The following is a 19,218-nucleotide window of genomic DNA, read 5'->3' as shown; positions in this document are numbered from 1 at the left end:
GTGTCCCAGGAAGGAGGTGACAGCATTTCCCACCGAAGCTGCCGTGTTGTGCGTGGACGGCAGCCGACAAGCGTGCGTGTGCAGACGCGTCCACTGGGAGGACCTCCTCCAACTGTCCCGACTCGGCGCCCCCGATGGTTCCGCCGCGGTTGGCAGCTCCCCCGCCCACCAGCTGGGGCTCAGCACTCTGTGCGAGCCAGCTCCGCCTTCCCGTTCATCTGTCGTCCGTGTTTATTCTTTATGCGTTTTTGGCATTTATCACTCATTTATAATGTATCAGTGTTCAAATACTTGTCATCAGTTATCAGCATGCGTCTGCAGATTGCTGCTGGGCCTCGACAGTCTGGGTCGCACCCGATCACCTTGGTGTTCACACTGCACCAGGTCCCCACGCCCCGGTGTCGCTGTTTGTTTTAGGGCTTCTGTCCTTCCTAGCTCAAGACTCCTGGGCCTCTGTCCCAGCCCTGAAATCAGCCGTGTGAGGGGCCCTGGTTCCTTCGTTGGGGAATGGTTGTGGCGCTGCTCTCAGGACGTCTGTCTTTAGGCCCTCTCTGTGGACGGAGCTAGGGAGGATGGGCGAGCACGCACACAGACACCTACAGACGCGTATGTGTGTTTGGGAGAATCCCCAGCGCCGTGCTGACCCCTCCAGCTCCCCTGTCTCCACGGGCTCGTTTGCCTCCCTGGTCCCGTATCCGTGCGCCCGCCCTCCGCAGTGACAGTCCTGACCCCGGCAATCTCCGTGTACTTGCTTGTTGGCTGTGTCGCACGACTGCAGGTTCATAGGCAGACACTGGTCTGCGAATTCCTTGGATGAGCCCTCCTGCTCCGGTGTGCTGGTTTTTCATTTAAAACGTAACTGGGTTCACATCTTTCCGTTAGTGCTCAGGCTCGGGATCGGACTTCCCGTCCTTTCCCGTGCGTCCAGAAATCGAACTGTTCACAAAGGCACGCTCAGGGACACCACTCCCTCGTGGGCCTCCTCCACGTTTTTATAACTAGTGTCACTGCTTTCTGGTTTATCCTTTCTTTTTGTGAAAATGAGCAGATACACGTAAACTTCGTTCCCTTCCTTTCTATGTGCTCTTTTGCCCTTTTTTCTTCTCCTGGAAATCACTCCTTCTACCCAGAGACTTCTTGGAACCACCTAGTCTCCGCTGTGTGACTGTTCTGTGGTTCACTCAGCCGGTCTCCTGTGAGTGGCATTTGGTCGTTGCCAGGACTTGGCAGCTTCACACCGTGCTGCACGTGTGACCTCACACGTGTGTATTTTCACGCTGTGTGAGGTGTGTCTTTATGGTGAATTCCTACAAGTGGGACTGCGAGCTCTCGGGGCAACGTGTAGCAGTTTGGCCGGGTATCGCCGCATCGCCCTCCCTGGGGCCGGCAGAGTGTTAGCGCTCTCCCCTTGTTGCTCTGATGGGGGAGCAATGGCGTCTCTGTGGACTTCATTTCTTCAGGAGTGAAGGTGAACATCTTCATAGGATTAAGAACCATCTGGTTTTGTAAGTTGTCCATATATTTTGTCCGTTTTCCATTGGACTTTTGGTCATTTCCCCCTCACTTTATAAAAACTCAATTATTGGGGCGCGTGGGTGGCTCAGTCGGTTAAGCGACTGCCTTCGGCTCAGGTCATGATCCTGGAGTCCCGGGATCGAGTCCCGCATCGGACTCCCTGCTCAGCGGGGAGTCTGCTTCTCCCTCTGATCCTCCCCCTCTCATGCTCTCTGTCTCCCATTCTCTCTCTCAGATAAATAAAAAAATAAAAACTCAATTATTAGGGGTAGTCACTCTTTCTGTCCAGTAGATGCTGCAAATAATTTCTCCCTGTTTGTCACTTGTCTTCTGACTGATTATGAACCACTTTCCTGGGCACGAGTTTCCTTCGTTTCATGTTGGCGTGTTTACCACTCTTTTCTTGACCTGCGTCATAGTTGGGAAGCTTTTCCCACACTCGGGCTCCGCCGTGTTTTCTGTCAGTCACTTCTGCATGTAGACTTTGGGATCTTTTGAGGTTACTTCTGTTTGTGTGAGGGTTGGGCCTTATTTTATCTTTCTTCACGTGGCTGTCTGCCTACTAAAGGTCCATCATTGCCTCAGAGATTTGAAGTCACAAACTGAACATCCACATTTCAAATTTTGTCAATTATGAATAAAGCCGCTATAAACAACTGTGTGCAGGCTTTTGTGAGGATATAAGATTCCAGCTCCTTTGTGTAAATACCAGGGAGCATGATTACTGGATTGTAATGTGAGAGTATATTTAGTTTTGTAAGAAACCACCACGCTGCCTTCCACAGTGGCTGCATCACTCTGCGTCCCGCCAGCAATGATGAGGGTTCTTGCTGCTTCAGTCCTCACCAGCATTGGGTGGTGTCGGTTCCTACATTCTGGCCGTTCTGATAGACGTGCAGTGGTGTCTCGTTGTTTCAATGTGTATTTGCCGGGTGCACGTGATGTGATGCTTACCTGCTGTCTGCACATCGCTGGCGTTTGTTAACATCTTTAAGACTATTTTTCAGTGGGATTGTTTCCTTACTGTTGAGTTTTAAGGGTTCTTTGTATATTTTGGATAACAGCCCTTTATCGATAAGATGTGTCTTTTGCATGTTTTCTCCCATCCCGTGGTGTGTCTTATTGTCTTGACATCGTCCTTCATGGAGCAGAGAATTTTAATTTTAACAAAGTCTACTATCAGTTCTCTCTTTCATGGATCGTGCTTTTGGTGCTGCATCTGAAAATTCATCTCCACACTCAAGGTCATCTAGGTTTTCTCCTATATTACTTTCTAGGAATTCTATAGTTTTGCATTTACATTTAGGTATGTGATCTATTTCATGGTAATGTTTATGAAGGGTGTAGGTCTGTGCCTAGGTTCTTTTTTTTTGGCTAGTGGATGTCCAGTTGATCCAGCACCATTAGTTGAAGAGACTGTCTTTGCTCTGTTGTGTTGCCTTTGCTCCTTCTTCAAAGATTAGTTAACTGGATATATGGAGGTCTATGTCTAGGCTCTCTATTTTGTTCCATTGATCTATTTACATATTCTTTTTCCAATACTACATTATCCTGAGTAACTGTAGCTTTATAGTAAGTCTTGAAGTCAGGTAATGACAATCTTCCAACTTTGTTCTTCTCCTTCAATATTCTGTTGGCTATTCTGAGTCTTTTGCTTCTCTATATAAACTTCAAAATTGGGGCGCCTGGGTGGCTCAGTTGGTTGGGCGACTGCCTTTGGCTCAGGTCATGATCCTGGAGTCCCAGGATTGAGTCCCGCATCAGGCTCCCTGCTCAGCAGGGAGTCTGCTTCTCCCTCTGACCCTCTTCCCTCTCGTGCTCTCTATCTCTCATTCTCTCTCTCTCAAATAAATAAATAAAATCTTTAAAAAAAAAATAAATAAAATAAACTTCAAAATTGTTTTGTCAATATCCACAAAATACTTGCTGAGATTTGATCAAGATTGCATTGAATCCATAGATCAAGTTGGAAAGACCTCACATCTTGACAATATTGAGTCTTCTTATCCATGAACATAGAATTCCTCCCCATTTATTTAGTTCTTTGATTTTGCTCATCAGAATTTTGTTCTTTTCCTTATATAAATCTTGTATTATTTTATTAAGATTTATGCCTAGGGGCACCTGGGTGAATCAGTTGGTTAAGCGTCTGACTTCAGCTCAGGTCATGATTTCAGAGTCCTGGGATCAAGGCCTGCATCAGGATCCATGCTCAGCGGGGAGCCTGCTTCTCCCTCTGCCACTCTCCCCCCACCCCGCCCCGCCCACCGCTTATGCTCTCTCTCTCAAATAAATAAAATCTTTAAAAAAAGATTTATGCCTAAATATTTCACTTTTTTGAGTGCTAATATAAATTATATGTTTTTAATTTCTTTTTCTTTTTTTTTAAGATTTTATTTATTTATTTGACAGAGAGATAGTGAGAGCAGGAACACAAGCAGGGGGAGTGGGAGAGGGAGAAGCAGGCTTCCCGCGGAGCAGGGAGCCCGACGTGGGGCTCCATCCCAGGACCCCTGGGATCATGACCCGAGCCGAAGGCAGACGCTTAACGACTGAGCCACCCAGGTGCCCCTTATGTTTTTAATTTCAAATTTCATTTGTTCATTGGTGGTATATAGGAAAGCTATTGACTTTTGTATATTAACTGTGTCTCCTGCAACCTTACTATAATTGCTTAGTTCCAGAAGTCTTCTTATCACTTCTTTTGGACTTTCTACTTAGATGATCATGTGATCTGTGAATAAAGAGTTTTATTTCTTCCTTGCCAATCTGTGTACCTTTTATTTCCTTTTCTTGTCTTGTTGCATTAGCTAGCACTTCCAGTTCAGTGTTGAAAAGGAGTGGAGAGACAGGACATCCCCTCTATGCCCAGTTTACTGAGAGCTTTTATCATGAATGGGTGTTGGATTTTGTCAAATGCTTTTTCTGTATCAATTATGATCATGTGATTTTTCTCGTTTAGCCTGTTGATCTGATGGATTACATTAAAGATTTTCAAATGTTGAACCAGCCTTGCATACCTGGGATAAATCCCATTTGGTCATGGTGTATAATTGTTTTCATACATTGTTGGGTTTGATTCACTACTTTTTTTTTTTTAATGTCTGCATCTCTGTTCATGAGTGATCTTGGTCTGTAGTTTTCTTGTAGTGTCTTTGGTTTTGGTATCAGGGAAATGATGGCTTCATAGAATAAGGTAGGAGGTATTCCATCTGTTCATATCTACTGGAAGAGATTGTAGAGAATTGTTTAATTTCTCCTTAAATGTTTGGTAGAATTCAGCAGTAAACTAATCTGGACCTGGTGCTTCTGTTTTGGAAAATCATTAATTGTTGATTCAATTTCTTTAATAGATACAGGCCTATTCACATTGTCTATTTCTTCTTGTGTGACTTTTGGCAGACTGTGTCTTTCAAGAAATTGGTCCATTTTTATTTAGGTATCAAGTTTGTGTGCATAGTTGTCCATAGTATTCCTTTATTATCCTTTTAACGTCCATGGATCTGTAGTAATGTCTCCTCTTTCATTTCTGTTGTTAGTAATCGGCGTCCTTTCTCTTTGTTTTCTTAGTTAGCCTGGCTACAGGCTTTTCAATGTCATTAATCTTTTCAAAGAACCAGCTTTTGGTTTCATTGATTTTCTCCATTGATTTCCTGTTTTTTATTTCATCAGTTTCTGCTCTGATTCTTATTATGTCTTCTGCTTACTTAGGACATAATTTGCTCTTCTTCCAGTTTCTTACGTGGAAACTTAGAGTATTTATTTTAGATCTTCTTTTCTAATATATGCATTCAACACTATAAATGTCCCTCTAAGCAGTGCTTTCACAGCATCCCACAAATTTTGATGTTGTTTTATTTTCATTTAGTTCCAATTATTTTAAAATTTCTCTTGAGATTTCATCTTTGACCCATGCATTGTTTAGAAGTGTGTTGTTTAGGGGTGCCTGGGTGGCTCAGTTGGTTAAGCGACTGCCTTCAGCTCAGGTCATGATCCTGGAGTCCTGGGATCGAGTCCCGTGTCTGGCTTCCTGCTCAGCAGGGTGTCTGCTTCTCCCTCTGCCCCTCCCCGCCCTCGCTCGGCATGCTCTTTCTCACAAAATAAATAAATAAAATCTTAAAAAAAAAAAAAAGAAGTGTGTTTTTAGGAGCACCTGGGTGGCTCAGTTGGTTAAGCATCTGACTCTTGATTTCAGGTCAGGTCATGATCTCAGGGTCGTGAGATCAAGCCTGGATCGGGCTCTGCACTGGGTATGGGGTCTGCTTGGGATTCTCTCTCTCCTTCTGCCCCCCACTCCCACCCCTCTCACATGTGTGTGTGCTCTCTCTCTCTCTCTCTCTCGAATAAAAAAGTGTGCTGTTTAATCTCCGTGTATTTTGGGATATTCCAGTCATCTTTCTGTTACTGATTTCTAGTTTAATTCCATCATGGTCTGAGAGCAGACGTAGGATTTCTACTATTTTATATTTGTTGAGGTGTTTTATGGCCCAGAATGTGGTCCACCTCGGTGAATGTTCATGCGAACTTGAGAAGAATGTGTGTTCTGCCGTTGTTGGATGAAGTGGTCTACAGATGTCACTTTTATCGAGTTGATTGATGGTTTTGTTGAGTTCAGCAATGTCCTTACTGATTTTCTGCCTGCTGGATCTATCCATTTCTGAGATGGGTGTTGAATCTCCAATTATGATAGTGATTCAGCTATTTCTCTTTATAATTCTCTTATTTTTTGCCTCATATATGTTGATGCCCTGTTGTTAGGTGCATACACATTAAGGATTGTTGTGTCTTCTTGGAGAACTGACTCCTTTATCATTATATAATACTCTTCCTTGTTTATCTCTGATAACTTTTCTTCCTTTGAAGTCTGCTGTGTGAAATTAATACAGTTACTCCTGATTTCTTTTGATTACTGTTAGCATGGCATACTTTCCTCTATTCATTTACTTTTAATCCATATGTGTCTTTATATTTGAAGTGGGTTCTTGGGGCACCTGGCTGGCTCAGTCAGTAGAGCACGTGACTCTTGATCTTGGGGTTGTGACTTCGAGCCCCGTGTTGGGTGAAGAGATTATTTAAATAAATAAAACTAAAAAAAAAAAAAAAAACCCAAAAAACCAAAGTGGGTTTCCTGTAGGCAACATATAGTTGGGTCTTGTTTTTTGATCTACTCCGTCAGGCTGTCTTTTAATTGAGCATTTTCTATGATTCCATTTTCTCTCCTTCTTAGCATATTTGTTATAATTCATTTTTACTTTTTTTTTAAGTGGTTGCCCTAGAGTTTACAATATGTATTTACAGCTAATCCAAGTGTATTTTCAAACAGCTCTATACCACTTCATGGGTAATGTGAGTACCTTATAATAGAATTACCCGAACCCTTCCCCCCGGTCACTTGTGCTGTTGCTGGTGTTCATTTCTCTTTTATATAAGCTACATGAGGATAAAGATACGTATCTTATATGTGTGTAAGCATACATAATTCCAGGTTGTTGATATCATTATTTTGAACAAACTTATGTTAGATTAAGAAAAAACTTGTTAACTTACTCCTTCTTCAGTGGCTTTCCTTATTTTATGTAGATCTGAGCTTCTGACCTACATTCTTTTCCTTCCCTCTAATGAACTCCCTCTAACCTTCTTCCAAGCCTGTTTGCTGGCCACGAATTCCCTCAGTGTCTTTCTGAGAAGTCTGTTTCTCCTTCATCTTTAAGAATATTTTCACACGGGGCGCCCTAAGTGGCTCAGTTGTTAAGCGTCTGCCTTCGGCTCAGGTCATGGTCCCAGGGTCCTGGGATCGAGCCCCGCATCGGGCTCCCTGCTCGGTGGGAAGCCTGCTTCTCCCTCTCCCACTCCCCCTGCTTGTGTTCCCTCTTTCGCTGTGTCTCTTTCTGTCAAATAAATAAATAAAATCTTTAAAATAAAAAAAATATATTTTCACAGCACGTAGAGTCCTATGTTGGTGGGATTTTTCTCTCCACACTTCAAGTATTTTGGTCCACTTTCTTCCTACTTGCATGACTTCTGAAAAGTTAGATGTGGTTCTTATCTTTGTTTCTTTACAGGGAAGGTCCCCCCTCCCACCCAGCTTCTTCAGGATATAAAATTTATATGTGATTTTCTAGAAATTGAAGATATTTAAAGGTGCTGGTTGTTTTGTTTTGCTTTGTTGTTGCAGGGGGAGTGGGAGAGGGAGAAGCAGGCTTCCTGCGGAGCAGGGAGCCCGATGCGGGGCTCGATCCCAGGACCCTGGGACCATGACCTGAGCTGAAGGCAGACGCCTAACGGCTGAGCCCCCCAGGCGCCCCTTGTTTTGCTTTGTTTGTTTCTTGGCTCTGAGGTCTGTGTCTGACGTTAAGTTGGGGACATTTTCAACCATCATTTCAAATATTTCTTCTGTTCCTGCCTTTTCCCTCTGGTGTTCCCATTACAGGTGCGTTACACCTTTTGTGGTTGTCCCACAGTCTTTGGATATTCTCTCGTTTTTACAGTCTTTCTGATGAAGCCGAAGGGCATGACTGAATCCAGGCTCCATCCTTTTGGCAAGAGCTCCTCCCGCGTGAACCGTACTTCCTGCTGCATCCAGCGTGCGTGAGGATGCTACCGCGCTGCCAGGGGCGAAGGGTTTGATCCACAATTACAATGGTTATTGGCAAATGCCACCATGGGGACCTGCAGCTCTTCCACTTCTCTTCCTGAAAGATCCAGAAACCATTAGGGACGGCCCAGCAAGAGCATCTGCCCCCGAGGGGTGAGGGAGCCACCAGAGGCCAGGTGCCGGAGAAGGGGATTGCTCAGGAGGGCAGCCTAGCACCCAGTGTGGAGGCCAGAGTAAGGAGGGTTTGCATGGGGTAGGGGAGCGGGGCACAGCGGCCCGACGTGAGGGGTCAGAGCCTGAGCAGGGTAGGAGGGTGTCGGGGAGAGGCAGACGGAGGCACCTGTTAAGTAAGTGACTGTGTTGAGGATGCTCAGAGATGGTCTGAGAACGGGGGCTGTGAATATGGGAAGGGAGAAAACTGGAATGAACCCTGCATGTTGGATCCGAACGGGTGATACAGAGTCCTGGTTCCAGCATATCAGACAGAAATATAAACGCGAACGCACGTGTGCCCTGCGAGTCCCCATGAGGAGCAACACCCCAGCAGGGACAAGCATGCCCCGCACCTGGACCTGGGCTCCCCTACGCGGCCTCCAGTGTGGGGCCAGGGCGCCTTGGAGAAACACCCAGCTCCTTGATGGGGCAGGGAAGGAAGAAGATGAGCCTGAAGGCGTTGCCCCTGGAGAAGGCCATTTTGCAGAATGATGGCGGCCTACCAGGACACACAGGCCAGACCAAGGGGCTCTCTCTGGCCATTTCGGGAAAAATCTGTGCACAATAGTGATAGTAACAGCTCATAAGTGAGATTTTTAAATGTTATTTAAAAAATGAATAAATTTAAAATTTTACGAGGAATGGGATGTTTACATCGTCTCAAAGAGCTTCATACAACATACTCTGTAATTATAAAGGGAAGACAACTCACAGGGAGAGGCCTGGTAGACCTCCCTTCACCCAGCAACCAGGTGAGCGACCAGGTGAGTGACCTTGTGAAGCCACCACACAAGCCCCACTCGAGGGACACTCCACAGAATGACCACCTGCTGGCAGGAGTGTGGAGGTCGAGGACACTGAGGAATGTTCCGGAGGGGAGGGGATGGAAGGGGCAGGTCAGCTCAACACAAGCTGCGGGGCTGGATTGCGGTCAGCACAGCTGGCCCTCCGTGGAAGCAGCAGAAGTGGCCAGGGCCCTCGGGTCTGCGTCGGGGTCTGAGGCTCTCCTGCGCGTCCTGCCCTCCCCCAAGACCTTCCTGGGGGGCTGACCCCTCTTGAGGTGAGTCTCCTGGGTGCAGGCACTCGGGGGCCGGGGAGCATCAGGCCCACAACACCCTCAAGAGGTTCAGGGAAGAAGTTCTTTGTGTCCTACTTGCAACGATCCTGCAAGACAGATCGTTTTAAGATAAAATAATTTTTAAAACTAGTTTGGATTTTAGGAAAACCTGCCTATATATAGGAGTTTTCATTAAAATAGCTGCACACAGGAATTATTAAAATAGCTTGAACAAGGTGCTTTATGCAAACCTCAGAGGCTGCAGGGGAGGCGGGCCCGGGGGCCTGGGGGCCTGGGGGCCTGGGGGCCTGGGGGCCCGCAGCGTTCCGGGCTGGGCGGGGTCACGCCGCTGATGCCCCTGTGCCGTGGGGCACGCGACCCGCGGACTGAATCCCTGGCTTGTCCCGCATCAGATTCTCACGCTCTGGCGACAATCCCCACCCGTCCGTCAACTTTCCCGAGCGGGTTAGTCAGAGCCCACGTCTCGGCTCTGCCTCGGATGCCCGTTGAGTCTGTCTGGTGTGTTCCCCTCCGTCTCACAGTCCTTGGTCACGGTGGTGTTTCTGGCGTGTCTTATGTTTTCTTACTGAGAGTCATGGTGAATTATGTGAAGTTACAGACGCTCCGGATCTTTTCACTGGAAGAAATCCACGTGTTCCTGATGTGGTCAAGCCCGCTGTGTGCAGGCTGGTCTCCCGCACGGGGCGCCCGCTCAGCTCCCAGCCGCCGTCCGGGCACGCGCACCTCGCGGCAGCCGGCACCCACCTCCGGGCGGCGGTCCAGCACGAGGCCCCTCCGGAGGCCCCCCCTCCTCCAGCACCTGGGCTCCTGGCCGCGCCACCGTTGCTCTCCCTGCCCGGGGCCGCCACCTTCTCTCCACGCCAGCCGGTGTCCGTACGGGGGACTCCACGCGCTGGGACTGGTTCCTCGGATGCCGAGGAAGGGGTGCGTGCGCTGTGCTGTCGTCGGGAAGCTCCTTTTAAAACTCTGTGCTCTGGCCCTGCTGCTCCTCGGGGAGGCCGGCCTGCCCCCTGCCGCCGCCTGAGTCCGAAGCGGAAGGAAAGGGCATCGTAACGTTACATGAAGTCCGGTGTTTGACTTACACTCGATCCTGAGCTCACACAAAGGGCTTTCTCTTACGAGCGACCAGGGAAGTTAGCAGCCCGCCCAAAACGTCCTCTGGCGTCTGAAACAAGCAGCTCACGATTCAGGTTTGAACGGAGTGAAGGCGGGACATCACACAACAGACCCGCTCTCCTCGCAGGCTGGCCACCGTCCCCCTCGCACACCGCCGTCAACGTCGGCCATTCCTTCCCGCGGGACCGTCAGCCACGCGAGGACACGGACGGCCTGCCGTTCCCGCAGTGCCGGACGGCACCCGGGTTCCAGAACCACCCGCCGGCCACAGGGTGGGACGAATGCGTGAGGGGGGGCACCTCCCTGGGGCCAGCGCTCGGGGGGTGCGCTCTGCAGCCCCCTCCCACACCTCCCACGGGGACTGTCACCCGCACGCCTCGCTGGACAACAGCAGCCTGAGGCCACAGGTTTTGAAAGCTGGACAGAAAAGTGGACCAGCTCAGAAGCAACAGAACCAACGTGCTGCAAACCCTCGTGTCCTGTGGGCCCGGGATGCATCACGTCTGCGGAGCAGCTCGGCAACGAGCACAGGCACGGCCCAGACCACAGGCTCTGATGGGCACGGACCGCGTCCACATCAACCACCGCCCTGTGCCAGCAGCCGGCCTGGGCCCGGAGGAAGGAGGGCCACTCGGTCACCGAGCAAATGACAGGTTGCGTCCTGCAGTTACTTTGTGCTCCCTCCTTTCAGGGGACAGCCCACGACGTCCGGCAGGCCCCCCTCCTGCCCACGTGCAGCCCCACGGCCAGGACGGCTGGGCCACCGAGTCACCTCCGTCCGCAGCCTCCGAGCCAACGGACGGGGCTGCCCAAGCTCGTCCAGGGGTGGACTCACCCAACACCAACAGGCTGGGGAGGCCTGCAGGCCCACGGCTCGCCGTCTGTGCGCGGTCGGACCCTCCCCCAGGGGGAGAGCTGGGTCAACCCCGGAGACCTGAGCAAGTCCCAGATTCCCAGCACCCTGCTGGGAGCCGGGCGGCCGCACACGCACACGCACACGCATGTGAGCGCCCGGGACTCCACTGGAGCCCCCCTCGGCTCCTGGAACTCACGGGCAGGCGCGTGCAGCTCTCTGCTTGCAAAACAGAGACACGAGAGCTCCTTCTGGGGAAGCCACGGGCTCCAATACCCGAACTTCCTGACACCTGCTCTGGACTTTGGACTCACTTCCTGCAGCTTGGTTAGAGCCTGGCTGGGGAAGACTGACGGCGGGCTGAACCCCAAACTGCGAAGGCTCCCACACAGCATCACTCTGCGCACACATTCAGAGACTCACGCGGAAAGCACCACGTCAGCACGACTCTCCAGTGTGTCCCTGGCCGGTGCTCCTTGGGCGTCCGGGCAGAGGCTGCTCTCGGGAGGCCCGGGAAGGGCGCGCGCGGGCCACACAGCGGAGGGATGTTCCTCCCCTCTGGCACCCGGTGCGAAGCAGCGCGGACCGTGAACCCGAGCCCCGGAGGTCTCGCGTGGCGTCCCCGCTACCAGAAACGCTGTCGCTGCCGTGAGTCACATCTCCACCACCCAGCCCCCCCGCCCTGTCGGGGCCACGACGAAAATTCCAACTCCGAAGGCTGCGTGAGCGTGGCTCCCCGGAGTAGGACCCTCCTGTCATCCTCAGAATAAAAAGCCAGTGTCCTCCAGCAGTAGAAAATTGCAAATAAAAAGTTTAATTTCAGAAACTGAGTTCACCATTTATAAATACACTAAAACATAGTCAATGCAAATCCAGATTAATAATAGGTTTTTTTTTTTTTTAACAAAACAACTTTTCTAAAAGGTCACAGGCAAATGAGTGACTTGTTTCATCCAGAATATTTAATTGGTTTGAAATAAGAAAATGAACCCTTTTCTAGATGTTGAAGCAAAAATTCTGAAGACAGATCATCGTTAAAAGAATGACAATTGACGCTTCATTCTGCTGTCCTTGGGATTCTAAAACACCCCAGTGATGGCTGAATCTTCCCTATTTTATATATAAAAAAAAAATCTAGACACCTAAGGCTATTCTTACAACTGCAATAGAACGATCTCCTCCTTGTTAACGAGCCATCTCTTCTAAAAACGATTTTATACATAATTTGATCAAATTGGGGTCATGGGGTCAGTGCACAAATTTCAGAAGATAGCTTCCTGGTGTCGAGACAGCAGGTCCGAGGCTCGGGGCGTCCACGGCAGGAGTGCTGTGGACAGGCCCCTAGCGTGGGCTCGACAGCAGGTGTCCGGGGCTCATGATCGAGGTCGACCAAATAAAACCTGAATGCAGAAGCACAGACCGGGAACGCTCCCTTTACCAAATCACTACAGAACCGACATTCCAGGACACGTCTACGTTTAGTTTCCTCTTCAAATGCCACACCTCTGTTGCAGTAAACAGTTATGTTCCAGAATATTCTCTGTACTTGACATACTTTAGAGCCTGCAGTTAAAAACTGCTCAGCCAGGATGGCTTGAACTCCACCTCCTATTTACAGATTTCATTAAACAGCCACAAAAGCTGTTCTGTTGAATTAAAGCAATTTTTAACTAAAATACAGTACCTGATTTGTGGTTTTTACATAATTGAATAAAAAGCCTACAGAATAAAATTGTTTACATCTCCTCTGACGTTCTAGTAAAACAAATTACTAACCCCCCACTTTAAAAAAACTTTACAGTTATGAATGAAATCCTAATCATCGTATTTCATCATCGGCAAGACAGGCCTTTCCTCGCGGGCCCGTGGGAAGCCCGCGGCGACGCCCGGCCTGCAGGACTGGGAGTAAGGCACACGTAGACATTACAGTGACGCTGGACGGGGAGGCTCGTGCCCGCCTCATCCCACACGGCCCCGCCCGGGGCGCACCACCGCCCCGGGACAGACAGCTGGTGCCTGATGAGCAACAACAGTTTTTGTCCGGTGGCTCCGTTGCGAGTTTCAATACTGAAAGTATATCAAGGGAAGATTCACTTTCAAAAAGATGAGCTTTTCAAAATGTTCCATCATGAGCCTGGACTGGCCGAAGCTACCGTTCTCCGTCGGTGTGTTGAACAGCCTTTCGGAAGGGACGATACTTGGGGGGCAGCCCAGGAACCTGACGGCCAGCGCGGACAGGCCCGGCCAGGCCGACTTCTTCAGGTTCCAGTAGGTGAGGGGGTCACAGGTGTGCTCGAGCACCTCCTCCTCCAGGTACGCCAGCACCATGTCCTCGGGCACCTTTGTCTTCTCCCTGGGGCCCTTCTTCGTCATCTTGGCCATGAGGGACCACAGGTTCTCCTCCCCGACCGCGCCTCGCGAGGGGGAGCCCGCGTCACAGCCGTTGGAGACAGGCGCGTCCTCTGAGGTAGAATTCAGCACTTCCAGTTCCCTGATTAGATCCTGCTTGTACTGCTCCGCCTCCTCCTCCGAGAACAGGGAGGCCTTGTAGCGAGGGTCCAGCAACGTGGCGAAGATGTACCTCGGGTCGTGCAGGGTGGCGGCCAGCCGGCTCACCATGGCTTCCTTCAAGGACTTCAGCATGGTGTCGATGCCCATCGTCTCCTCAAAGAGCATCTCGATCTTCCGGTTGAGGATGTGGATCATGGGGATGACCTGGCTGAGCGTGGACACGTGGGTGCTCATCTCCCGGCTGGCGGCATCGAAGGGCTTCAGCGCGTGGCACACGGACTGCATGACTTCCCACTGGTCGCAGCTGATGAGCTCTCTGAAGTTGCACTCGATGGACATCTCGTTAATGGCCCGTTTCTGTTCAATGAGCCGCTCGAGCATGTGGAAGGACGTGTTCCACTTGGACGGGACGTCCTGGATGAGGTGGTGCTGTGGAAGCTGGTACTCCTTCTGCAGCTCTGCCAGCTTTTCCTTCGCCCTGGGCGACCGGTGCACCCGCTCACATATCTTCCGTGCGATGCTGAGGAGGTTCTGGACCATCCGCTGGCTCTTGATGGCCTCGCTAACCACGAGGTTGACCGTGTGGCTGAAGCACTGCACGCTGGCGCGCTCCCCCTCGCTCAGCGTCTTCCCGATGCTCGGGTTGTCGGTGACGGTGATCCCGATCTGGAGGCCGGTGGACGTCACCCAGGCCTCCCACCAGCACTCCAGCTGCTTCCGGATGCTGCTGCCGCTGTAGTCGCAGTCGACCTGGGACACGTCCAGCAGGGCTGAGCAGTGGTGGTCCTCACAGTACGGCCGGGCCGACGACGCGAAGGTGACCCAGTGGGCGGTGAGCGTCAGGTACTCGCGGGTCTGGTTGCTCATCCATATCCCGGACGTGAAGTGGATCACGCCGCTCTCCGCCTCCTTCAGGTGCGACAGGACTATCTGTTTCACATTATTGTACATACCTGGGATGGCTGTCCTCGAGAAGTAGGAAGGCGAGGGCAGAGAGTACTGAGGTTTCAAGTATTCGAGCAGCCTGTTAAAGCCAACATTGTCTACAAAAGAATATGGCTGGAGGTCAAGTGCAATCATTTCTGCGATGAGACTCGTGATTTTTTTGGCAACTGGATGAGAATCGTAAAACTTCTCGTTGGTGTCGTCGAAGGAGGAAGCTCCCGACAGCTGTGCGCTCAGGGGCCCCCGGAGGCTGGGCGAGGGGGCCCGCGCCGCCCTGGGCACGTCGGTCTTGAGCACGCCGCTGTGGAACCGCTGTAAATGGCGCAGCAGGCAGCTGGTGCCCAGGTTGGTGGGCTTCTTGCCCCTGCTTATCGTGCGGCCGCAGTGCAGGCACACGACCTTCGTGGGGTCCGCGGAGCAGATGGAGAAGTGGTTCCACAGCTTGGAGGTCTTCTTGCTGTTAACGGGGAATAGAACCTGATTGTTTTTCGTGACCGTGGCTGGCAAGTCAGTCAATCTGGAGGAGGAACTTTCCGCAGAAGCCAAGGTGGCGTATGGAGAGCTTGCCAGGCCGGCGCCCGGAGAGCCCTTCTGGCCGCCCACGACCTCCGGGTGGCGCCTGCACAGATGCCGCATCAGACAGCTGGTGCCCACGTCGCCCCGCCGGCCCCGGCTGACGACGCAGGCGCAGTGTCTGCACACCGCCTTGAGGCTGTCCGCGGGCGCCGACGAGAAATGCTGCCACACCTCCGACTTCAGCCTCTTCATGACCTTCTTATTCTGCGGGAGCACAGCCCCGCATTCCAACACGCTGGGGCCCAAGCCGCCGGCCTGCGGCTTCTCGGGGGAGGTGGCCAGCGAGGCCTCGCCCACGTCGTCGGAGGACAGCGCCGACGCGTCTTCCGGCAGGCCGTCGCCGGCGGTCAAACGCACCTGCAGGTCCTCGGCCAGCCGCTCAGGGGAGGAGGGCGCCGAGGGGGACTCCTGGACCAGCTTCCCGGGGGAGGACGACACGGAGCTCGGGTCCCCGTCGGGAGGCGGCAGGGCGGGCAGCAGCGTGGGGGGCGCGGCGTAGGGGGGCGGGATGCCTGTGCCCCCGCCGTTCTCCTGCAGCACGATGGAGCGGTGCGCCCGCCACATGTGCCTGATGAGGCAGCTGGTGCCCAGGTCCTTCCCGTTCTTCCCTCGGCTGAACTCGTTCATGCAGTGGATGCACACGGCCTTGGAGTTATCCAGGGGCGACAGGTAGAAGTGCTTCCACACGGCCGACCGCCGCCGGGACCCGGACGTGCCCTTCGGGAGTGGGGGGTTCTTCTCCGCCCCGTTCTCCGCGCTCTCCTCACAGGGCAGGGCGGGGAGGGGCGGCGGCCCCCCCAGGGCCTCCTCCCTGCCGTACTTGTCAGAGGCCGACGCGTCGGAGGGGACTTCTTCAGAGGACACCACAGACACCGACTCCTCCGTCACGTCGTCGGGGGACGGGACCTTGGACGCCAGCTTAGGGGCAAGCTTGAGGGGTGAGAGCACGGCAGCCGAGTCCCCGGAGTCGGCGGGCGGGGGTGGCAGCCTCAGTGGGGGGGGGGCGAGAGGGAGGGCAGGGCCGGCACGCCGCCGTTCTCCTGGATGAGCACCGTGGGGTGCGCCCTCCGCACGTGCCTCATGAGGCAGCTGGTGCTCAGGTCCTTCTCGTTCTTCCCGCGGCTGAACTCCTTCATGCAGTACGTGCAGACGGCTTTGGTGCTGTCGCGGGGCGAGATGAAGAAATGCTTCCAGGCCGGAGACTTCTTCCTGGAGCCCACGCCGCGGCCCGACAGGAGGCTCTGGGTCACGGCCTCCATGGCCACGTCGTACAGCGTGCTGCTGTACTGGGAGAACAGAGACCCGTACTCCTCCGCCTGGCCGCCAGGGAGGCGCTTCCCGGGGGGCTCGCAGCACCGGCCCGCCCCCCCGGCCTCCGCCCGCTCCCCACCCCCCTCCGCCTGGTGCCTGTCCTGCTCGCCCTTAAACTCCACTCCTTCCAAACTGTGATTAGGGATTTGAACAACATCTTCCTCTTCTATTTTAAAATTTAATTTATCAGAAACAAATTCACCATCCCTTTTGGGATGAGTTTCCTGGTTATTCTCCATGACTGACCATAACTACTCTGGCTGCTCCGTCATGTTCTCAGGTGGGTAAAAACCTGATCCAAAGGCTCATTTGTGCCCCCAAATGTACGTTATCTTCAGCTTTTAAAAAATAATTCCATCTTTCAAGCTGCGTATGACTGTGGCTGATCATCAACCTGACTGAAGAAGAGGGCATGTGGACAGCATGCCACCTCATCTCAGGGTGTGGAGCACCACCTGCCAGGAGCCCCGCCACGGCCCGCTTCTGGGCGCAGACACGAACTGACGCAGCGGAGACCAGAGCCTTGTCCTGGAAACCGGACCGCCGTCATCTTGATAGCAGGATGACCCTTTTGCATCATCTATAAAAGAAGACGGAATCGAGGTTAGCACTGACTGACCTAAATCGTACGTTTCAAATCTATCCCGACGTGGGTACATCAGCCTCAACAGCACAGGAAAAGTCCCATAACGGTAAGTCAAAATCGAAAACACTTGTTCCTTGACGTTTCACAATCCACTTATACAAGGAAAATACCCTAACTAAAACTACAAAATAAGCAAAAAATAAGGACACGAGTTTAAGTTCCAAGGGCCTATCCATAAAGGATTGGGGAAACAGGCTGGCTGGGCCCCATGGGGTACAGAGCCCCCGAGAGCAGCTCTCCTCACACTCTGCTGTAAGAACATATACATCAAGTGGGGATGAAACCCAGCTGACCTGTGAGATAATCAATTCACAGACCAAACACTGAACGCCACAAAGAAAAGAGCAACTCCCAGCACGTAAGAGGGAGTCCGTGAGAGCCGAGCCGCGTCAGGCCAGGTCCCGTCTGTCCACTCCCCGGGCACCACGGCGCTGTGAACCAGGACACGGCAGCCAACGCGCGGGGTCGGTCCGCAGCGCCGCGAAGGCAGGTGCGTGAGCAGGAGGCGGGGGCAGCACACAGGGATGGAGTGGACACGGGAGGGACGACAGGAGGCCACCCGGGTGGAGGGAGCAGCTCATGGGAAAGCTAATAGGGCAGCAACAAGAGGCCGTTCCTGGCCCAGCAGCAGAGATACCAGGAAGAGTGTGCTTATATACGACAGTAGGTTCTAGAAAACCTACAATAAGCTTATGTTTTTTTTCCTACACCAACCAGGGGTTTACTAGAAATACAATCAGCACAGAAAAACTTAAAACTAATCATAAACCAAAACCAGAATGCCAAGTGGGAGGACGAAAGGCAGATTCCTGACCCTCTGGCTCAGCCAGCCCCCAGATAAAAACCAACAAGGGGGAGAAATCAAGAAAAGGAGAAGCAAAGGATCTGTGGGAGGAGAGGGGTTGTGCGCCATACAGAATGGCCACAGAGGCCACGGGTCAGGGAGGACCAGGTCCCTCACCACGACTTAGCCAAAGCTGAGCTGCCCAGGGCGCTGGGGCCCTGTCTGGCCGGGAGGTTGTGCCCGGCCGAGGGCAGTGCCCATTCGCCTGTCCCGTGGGGTAGATGGGGCCTGCTGGGCTGGGGTCTAGACGGGCTCTGCATGCACGTTCAAGTGCCCGCGGAGGGGATGGGACGGACCGGGTCACTGCCTGCCCCAGGAGGCCGGCCTCAGCTCCAGCAGCCCAGGAGGCCGGCTCCAGACTCAGGCTGGGCCGCCAGCATCGGTGCAGACAGGCATCCTCGGCCGCCTCATGCCCGTCCTGCCCACCCGGGGCCAGCACAGCCCGGACGAGGCTGCTGAGGGGCGCTGGGTGCCCGGAAATGACCACCTGAGGCCAGAAGTGGGGCCAGCCAGCGGGGCCGGGGCCAGGGCCAAAACACGCGGTGAGGAACGCTGCATCTACGGGCGCAGCGGCTGCAGCCCCGAGGGGCTCTAGCTCATCCGTGGCCGGGCCATAGGCTGCCTGGGGCTGCCGGCCCCACAGCGAGGGACCCTCTGCCTTGGGTCTAAGCTGCTCCCCTGCAGAGATGCCTGCCCTTCCGCCAGGGCCTCTGTGGCCACGGGGATGGCCCACGCCGGGGGCACTGGGGTTGGCAGGATGGGAGTGGTGAGAACCGCTGCGTCTCTACCCCGCCCCAGCCGGCCCCACGCACCCTGCCTGTGCCCCTGCCCCGTGCCCAGCCACGCCTCCTCCCCTGGACGCACCCTCTCGCGTGGCAGCTCCCACTGCCACCTGGCTGCACGGCGGCTGCGCCGTGCCCTGCTATGCAAACCGAGGCTGACCACGGCAGCACCCACAGCGGCCACACCAACCAGGTGAGCCGTCACCCAGTGCCAGGAGCCACAGCGGCGAGGC

At 53.0% G+C, this 19,218-nt stretch overlaps 1 protein-coding gene across 1 annotated transcript; it reads right to left on the bottom strand.

Moving 5' to 3' along the window:
• Nucleotides 1–12,169: 12,169 nt before the first annotated feature.
• Nucleotides 12,170–17,485, bottom strand: ZBED4 (zinc finger BED-type containing 4). Its single transcript, XM_032416769.1, is given in 2 exon segments — nt 12,170–16,410; nt 16,413–17,485. Coding segments are annotated over 2 exon segments (3,519 nt in total). The 5' UTR covers nt 16,953–17,485; the 3' UTR covers nt 12,170–13,431.
• Between the last annotated feature and the right edge of the window lie 1,733 nt (nt 17,486–19,218).

This window comes from Phoca vitulina, unplaced genomic scaffold, assembly GCF_004348235.1.
Source record: "Phoca vitulina isolate PV1807 unplaced genomic scaffold, GSC_HSeal_1.0 scaffold19, whole genome shotgun sequence".
Classification (NCBI taxonomy): Eukaryota; Metazoa; Chordata; class Mammalia; order Carnivora; family Phocidae; genus Phoca; species Phoca vitulina.
This window is presented reverse-complemented; position numbering and strand designations above follow the sequence as displayed.